General features: G+C 47.1%; 1 protein-coding gene across 1 annotated transcript in view; it reads left to right on the top strand.

Moving 5' to 3' along the window:
• The window catches only part of LOC122554023 (spectrin beta chain, non-erythrocytic 5-like), a 234174-nt gene that overhangs the window by 197979 nt on the left and 27764 nt on the right, over positions 1–8431 (top strand). Inside the window, exons 51-52 of the mRNA XM_043698510.1 lie at positions 1342–1394; positions 5273–5505. Coding sequence (XP_043554445.1) covers positions 1342–1394; positions 5273–5505 — 286 coding nt within the window. The remainder of the gene's footprint in view (positions 1–1341; positions 1395–5272; positions 5506–8431) is intronic.

The following is an 8431-nucleotide window of genomic DNA, read 5'->3' as shown; positions in this document are numbered from 1 at the left end:
GCCTTCCTAACCTGCAATCTTCTTCCTAACCTCTCCGCCCCCACCCCAGTCTGATCTATCACCCTCACCTTGACCTCTTTCAACCTATCACATTTCCAATGCCCCTCTCCCAAGTCCCTCCTCCCTACCTTTTATCTTAGCCTGCTGGACAAACTTTCCCCATTCCTGAAGAAGGGCTTATGCCCGAAACGTCGATTCTCCTGTTCCCTGGATGCTGCCTGACCTGCTGCGCTTTTCCAGCAACACATTTCCAGCTCTGATCTCCAGCATCTGCAGACCTCACTTTCTCCTAATTCTAGTCTGTCCTGCAAAGAGAAATATTCGTTTGCTATCACCCCTGTCAACTCCCCTTAGGATCCTTTATGTTTCAAAAAGATCACCCTGTCATTCTAAATCCAATGGGTGCTGGCCCATTCTGTCTGATCTTTCCTCATATCATGATTCCTTCAAACCAAGAGTCAGTTACATAGCAACCTAGAAATGGGAGCAGGAGTAGGCCATTAAGCCCTTCAAGCCTGCATCACCATTCAATAAGATCATGGCTGACCACCCGATGTTAGTATTCTATTTCCGGTTTCTCCCCATACCCCTTGATGCCTTTAGCTGCAAAGGCCGCGCCCAGCTCCCTCTTGAATATATCTAATGGACTGGTCCCAACAGCATCCTGCGGTAAAGAGTGCCGCAGATTCACAACTTTGAGTGAAGAGGTTGTTCCTCATCTCAGTCCTGAATGACTGTTAGTTGAGTAAAGCTTCTCTGGACAGCTTCTAAAGCATTTACATTTTTATCTTTAAATATTGGGCGGCACAGTGGCTAGCACTGCTGCCTCACAGTACCAGGGTCCCAGGTTCGATTCCAGCCTCGGGCGAGTGGAGTTTGCACATTCTCCCTGTGTCTGCGTGGGTTTCCTCCAGGTGCTCTGGTTTCATTCCACAGTCCGAAGATGTGCAGGTTAGGTGATTTGGCCATGCTAAATTGCCCGTAGTGTTAGGTGCATTAGTCAGAGGGAAATGGGTCTGGGTGGGTTGATCTTTGGGGGGTCAGTGTGGTTGGGCCGAAGGGCCTGTTTCCACACTGTAGGGAATCTAATCTAATAAGGAGACCAAATTTGCACAGAGTGCTCCAGATGTGGCCTCAGCAATACTCTGCAATTTTAGCAAAACATTCCCACTTTTATGTTCCATTCCCTTGCATTGTATTTCATGTTCCGAGTCACTTTCTGCATCTGGATGCTAACTGGACGATTCCTTTAACAGGCCACGCAAATCCCTGTGCATCTCAGAGTCTGCTGTCATTCCTATTTAATTAATGTGCTGTTTATGTTTCTTCTTCTCACCAAAGTGGGCAACAGGTGGAGGATCTGTGCCTCATCCAATTGAGAGATGGAAGTGAAGGTATTGAGGGTGTTTAGAATCCACACCTCATCTCCTGAGTGAGAGACAAGTGTGATAGTGAGAAACAATTTAGCAGCCTGTTTCCCCTGTACAGTGGAAATTGCAACATTTCACTGTAATTATTTGACTGTAATTATTTGAATACTGCAAGGATTAGGACTGGGCTGTCAAATATTTACAATCAATATGAATATCAGACTGGGTCTCTTCAAAAACCATAGTGAGAGGCTACGTAACAGAAAGGTTTTGATGGAATGGATGCAGAGAGAATGCATCCTCTGGGTGGAGGAAAGAAATTAGAGGCCACCAGTATAAAATAATCACTGTGAGACTGAATGTAAGATTCAGAAGAAACCTCCTCACCAAAGGAGTAGTGGGGAATGTGGAACTTATAAGGACTGGTCGAAGAGAACAATAAAAGATACAATTAAGGGGAAACTAAATAAGCAGATGGTGAAGGGGGTAGCAGTGCACGGTGAGACAAGACACTGTGGGGAAATGTCAGTAACATTTACAGCAGGATGTGGTAAATGTGTGGTAAATGTGGGTGATACTAACACCGGGCTATTACTGTGTGGTAAATGTGGGTGATATTTACTCCGGGCTGGTTCCTGTACAGTAAATGTCAGTGATATTTACACCGGGGCTGGTTACTGTACGGTAAATGTCAGTGATATTTACACCGGGGCTGGTTCCTGTACGGTAAATGTGGGTGATATTTACACCGGGCTGGTTCCTGTACAGTAAGTGTGCGTGATATTTACACTGGGCTGGTTCCTGTACGGAAATTGTGGATGATATTTACACCGGGCTGATTCCTGTACGGTAAATGTCGGTGATATTTACACCGGGCTGGTTCCTGTACGGTAAATGTGGGTGATATTTACACCGGGCTTGTTCCTGTACAGTAAATGTGGGTGATATTTACACCGGGCTGGTTCCTGTACGGTGAATATCGGTGATATTTACACCGGGCTTGTTCCTGTACAGTAAATGACGGTGATATTTACACCGGGCTGATTCCTGTACAGTAAATGTCAGTGATATTTACACCGGGCTGGTTCCTGTACGGTAAATGTGGGTGATATTTACACCGGGCTGGTTCCTGTACGGTGAATATCGGTGATATTTACACCGGGCTTGTTCCTGTACAGTAAATGTGGATGATATTTACACCGGGCTGATTCCTGTATGGTAAATGTCGGTGATATTTACACCGGGCTGGTTCCTGTACGGTGAATATCGGTGATATTTACACTGGGCTTGTTCCTGTACAGTAAATGTGGGTGATATTTACACCGGGCTTGTTCCTGTACAGTAAATGTGGGTGATATTTACACTGGGCTGGTTCCTGTACGGTAAATGTTGGTGATATTTACACCGGGCTGGTTCCTGTACGGTAAATGTCGGTGATATTTACACCGGGCTGGTTCCTGTACGGTAAATGTGGGTGATATTTACACCGGGCTGGTTCCTGTACAGTAAATGTGGGTGATATTTACACTGGGCTGATTCCTGTACGGTAAATGTGGGTGATATTTACACCGGGCTGGTTCCTGTACAGTAAATGTGGGTGATATTTACACCAGGCTGATTCCTGTACAGTAAATGTCGGTGATATTTACACCGGGATGGTTCCTGTACGGTAAATGTCAGTGATATTTACACCGGGCTGGTTCCTGTACGGTAAATGTCGGTGATCTTTTCACCGGGCTGGTTCCTGTACAGTAAATGTGGGTGATATTTACACCGGGCTGGTTCCTGTACAGTAAATGTGGGTGATATTTACACTGGGCTGATTCCTGTACAGTAAATGTCGGTGATATTTACACCGGGATGGTTCCTGTACAGTAAATGTCAGTGATATTTACACCGGGCTGGTTCCTGTACGGTAAATGTCAGTGATATTTACACCGGGCTGGTTCCTGTACAGTAAATGTGGGTGATATTTACACCGGGCTGGTTCCTGTACGGTAAATGTGGGTGATATTTACTCCGGGCTGATTCCTGTACAGTAAATGTCAGTGATATTTATACTGGGCTGGTTCCTGTACAGTAAATGTGGGTGATATTTACTCCGGGCTGGTTCCTGTACAGTAAATGTCAGTGATATTTACACCGGGCTGGTTCCTGTACAGTAAATGTGTGTGATATGTACACCGGGCTGGTTCCTGTACGGTAAATGTGGGTGATATTTACACCGGGCTGGTTCCTGTACAGTAAATGTGGGTGATATGTACACCGGGCTGGTTCCTGTACGGTAAATGTGGGTGATATTTACACCGGGCTGATTCCTGTACAGTAAATGTCAGTGCTATTTATACTGGGCTGGTTCCTGTACGGTAAATGTGGGTGATATTTACACCGGGCTGGTTCCTGTACGGTAAATATGGGTGATATTTACACTGGGCTGGTTCCTGTATCGAAAATGTGGATGATATTTACACCGGGCTGATTCCTGTACGGTAAATGTCGGTGATATTTACACCGGGCTGGTTCCTGTACGGTGAATATTGGTGATATTTACACCGGGCTGGTTCCAGTACAGTAAATGTGTGTGATATTTACACAGGGCTGGTTCCTGTACAGTAAATGTGGGTGATATTTACACCGGGCTGGTTCCTGTACTGTAAATGTGGGTGATATTTACACCGGGCTGGTTCCTGTACGGTAAATGTAGGTGATATTTACACCGGGCTGGTTCCTGTACAGTAAATGTCGGTGATATTTACACAGGGGTGATTCCTGTACAGTGAATGTGGGTGATATTTACACCGGGCTGGTTCCTGTACGGTAAATGTGGGTGATATTTACACCGGGCTGGTTCCTGTACGGTAAATGTAGGTGATATTTACACCGGGCTGGTTCCTGTACAGTAAATGTCGGTGATATTTACACCGGGCTGGTTCCTGTACGGTAAATGTCGGTGATATTTACACAGGGGTGATTCCTGTACGGTAAATGTGGGTGATATTTACACCGGGCTGGTTCCTGTACGGTAAATGTAGGTGATATTTACACTGGGCTGGTTCCTGTACGGAAAATGTGGATGATATTTACACCGGGCTGATTCCTGTATGGTAAATGTGGGTGATATTTACACCGGGCTGGTTACTGTACGGTGAATGTCGGTGATATTTACACCGAGCTTGTTCCTGTACAGTAAATGTGGGTGATATTTACACCAGGTGACTCCTGTACAGTAAATGTCGGTGATATTTACACCGGGCTGGTTCCTGTACGGTAAATGTCGGTGATATTTACACCGGGCTGATTCCTGCACAGTAAATGTGGGTGATATTTACACCGGGCTGGTTCCTGTACAGTAAATGTGGATGTAATTTACACTGGGCTGATTCCTGTACAGTAAATGTGGGTGATATTTACACCAGGTGACTCCTGTACAGTAAATGTCGGTGATATTTACACCGGGCTGGTTTCTGTATGGTAAATGTCGGTGATATTTACACCGGGCTGGTTCCTGTACGGTAAATGTCGGTGATATTTACACCGGGCTGGTTCCTGTACGGTAAATGTCGGTGATATTTACACCGGGCTGGTTCCTGTACAGTAAATGTCGGTGATATTTACACCGGGCTGGTTCTTGTACGGTAAATGTCGGTGATATTTACACAGGGCCGGTTACTGTACGGTGAATGTCGGTGATATTTACACCGGGCAGGTTCCTGTACAGTAAATGTCGGTGATATTTACACCGGGCTGGTAAATGTAGGTGATATTTACACCTGGCTGGTTCCTGTACGGTAAATGTCGGTGATATTTACACCTGGCTGGTTCCTGTATGGTAAATGTCGGTGATATTTACACTGGGCTGGTTCCTGTACGGTGAACGTCGGTGTTATACGGATATTTTTCAGATTTCTGGTGTTTCCATTTCCCTTACAGAGAGTCCATTTTGAAGAAGCATCAGGATGTGGAATCAGAGTATGATTTGCTCCTGAAGTTAGCCGAGAGCGTACAGAAAAAACTGGAAGACCGATATCAGCTGTACCAGTTTGAGCAGGAGGTCCAGGAAATAACTACATGGCTGGCCAGTCGACAACGTCTCGCCGATTCCCAAGATTACGGGCAAGATCTGGAGGATGTGGAGGTAAAATGTGGAGCACTCTGTAACTCTGCTCGACAGCAGCCCTGGGGACAGGCCAACAGAGGCCGCGGTGCTCAATATCTTCAGCTACTCTTACTGAATTCACCAGCACCATACTGTCTCACAGCAACCTTCATCAAATTCTCAGTGTACCACTCCTGTGTTAGAATGAATCTCCCAATGCTCACTCCCCAGGGCAGTGCTGCAGAAAGGCTAACCCCCTCAGAGGGACCTGTAGCATGAGACGCAATCTTTTTACCAATTCAAGGGGAGTGAATGGGTGTTGTTGCAAGGGGAAAAATTGGCAGAACGGATTTCTCAAGAAAGGTTAGAAGATGAAGAGGACCCCACCATGAGGACCCCTTGAAGCATGGAGCATGTTGATAGCATGGGGGTTTGGGTAAGGAATTATCAAGGCAGAGTGGAATTTACAAAACAAGAGTCGGGCAGTGCAATTTGATATTCAAGTGGACAACACTGAAAAAGCGGCAGAAGGAAGTGAGATTGTCTCCGAGAGAAGGGGTGGAGAGACTGAGACTGAGAGCAGGGAAGAGAGAGAGAGAGACTGGGACTGAGGCAAGGAGAAATGTGAAGGAATGAGGGAGAGTGACACAACACAATAAGCAGGCAGGGATGGGGAGAGGATCTGGAGTGAGGGCAGCCAGCTGTAGGCTGGGTTTGAACGAGAAGAAGCCAATAGAGATTCCTGTGCACCGCAAGTTCAGAGGGAATCAGAAAAGACTGCAGGGGCACAGTAAACGTGAAGAGTTGTTCTGGGTTGTAAGGGGTTTCTTTAATCATTCACTCGAGGTATACAGGGACTGTCAGCAAGGATACAGGAGAAGTCTGCTTCAATCCATCTCAATCTGAAAGGCAAAGAATCGTAGAATCTCGAGTATGGAAGTAGGCCATTCAGCCCATGGAGTCCACGCTGACTCCAAAAGGCATCCCACCTCAGACTTACACTTGCTAGAAGCTAATGTTATTCACAGCCAAGTGTGTCTGCTCTGCAGATGAATGGACACAGCGCAATGATCATCAGACAGGAGTGTTCCCTCCCAGTCGTTCCCTCCCAGGCATTCAGCCTCGGACCTTCAGATGATCATTGTCCCAGGCGGACTTTGGATGACAGCCAAGTTTGATACCCTCAACCAGGTCCTTGGGTTCATGTCACACTGCATAGACCGTGCTGCACTATAATCTCTCTCTCACACACACACACACACACTCACGCAGACCCTCTCTCATACACAGGCTCTCTCCTATGTGCACACACATGCACTCCAACACATGTACCCTCTCACAGGCTGATACTCCATCACACTCACACACATACTTGACCAAGCTTACACACACACACTCTTTCAGATGCACTCGTACCCACAAGTGCACAGTCACATACACACCCCCACTCTGTCTCTCCTGCATGTGCACACATGTCCATTTATGGGGTGGATCTGTATTTGCAGAACTATATTATATTTTGCTCAAAAACTGTAAAAGTCCATAATGTTCTGTAAGTCCCACTTTAGAAATAAAGCTGACTCAACATTGGCACAGACTTTAAGTTCACACTTTTAATACATTGTCTGAGCTAAGATAACACTTGCAGATAAACTGAAGCCACCTTGGGAATGCAACTTAAAAGGAGTTCTCGAATTTACAAATTAAAGAGCCTAAACTAGCATGTCCCATCCTAAAAGATGCAAGACCGAATGTAAGTTTGTTTAATATATTATTACAACGCCGTGACACTGTTAGCCTTCTGCTTGTGTCCTCTGGCCCTGCACCACACCCACACTCGATGGAGGAGCAGCGCTCCGAAAGCTAGTGCTTCCAATTAAACCTGTTGGACTGTAACCTGGTGTTGCTGCTGCTGTCTGACCCTGTCCACAGTACAATCAGTGAGAACCACGCTGCAGGCAAAGGCAGTTTTCCTCACCTCTAGTCCTTGTGTTCTCCGATCCCCAGTCGAGGGGGGGTGTGGGGGGGGACAAGGGCAGCCCCTCAATGTCCTCCCAACCCTTTGCTAATGCACCTGCACAATGCTGTACGCGTTCAATGTGACCCCCCCCCTCTTGCCCTTCCCACGGGATAATCCCTTTCTGCTGGGGTGGGCTGGGAACCTTTGGTCCCACGGGGATCGGTAATCCACTGGGCTTAGCAACTGAGGAACAGGAGGATCCCACAGGGATCACACTGCAGTCCCACAGGGACAGGGAGCGGTGGGTGATCAGCTGCTCTGAGAGAGGGCTGCATAATAACTTTCTGTTCGCAGCTTTAAGCTCCCAGAGGCACTCAGCAACTATTTGTGGAGCATCCGCCCTGAATTCTCCGAAGCAGCCTGTCATGTCACTTGGTAGTAGGTCAGTGGGCCAGCCTGAGCAGCGAGAGGTGATCTCCAGGCTGCTGCAAACACGCCAGTCCACATTTATATGCCCAAACCGACTTACACTGCTGTTGCAGTCACCTCGGTCAAACCCTTGCACCGACATTCGCTACTCTGTGCGCCCACAGCTCACTTTGCAACGTGCAGGCGCCAAAGGCGAGACGAGGCAGGACTGAGAGCAAATCTAGATCTGGCTCCCTCACTGACAGGCCCTGCTGTTCAGCAGGCCCGAACAATCCAACCCCTCCTGACACCAGCCAGGACCCTGCGCTATCCATTATGGTGTTAAACGGTTCACGACAGGTTCGCTATAGGAGGGTCCTCAACAAACTACAGGGGTGCTTCTTATCAAAGAACTTGTGGTTGAGAGTATTGAAGGCTCGTGTCAAAGTGGTGTCGTCCACGGAGCACAATACACTTTACCACATACTCCCCAGGTATCCATTATTCTGTATATAAACCATCTGAACCACTCGATTAGATTCCAGTCTGTAACTCACTCCCAGATATCCATTATTCTGTACATAAACCATCTGAACC

The sequence above is a fragment of the Chiloscyllium plagiosum genome, chromosome 10, assembly GCF_004010195.1.
Source record: "Chiloscyllium plagiosum isolate BGI_BamShark_2017 chromosome 10, ASM401019v2, whole genome shotgun sequence".
NCBI lineage: Eukaryota > Metazoa > Chordata > Chondrichthyes > Orectolobiformes > Hemiscylliidae > Chiloscyllium > Chiloscyllium plagiosum.
Note: the sequence above shows the minus strand (reverse complement) of the source record. Positions and strands in the feature narration are given on the sequence as shown.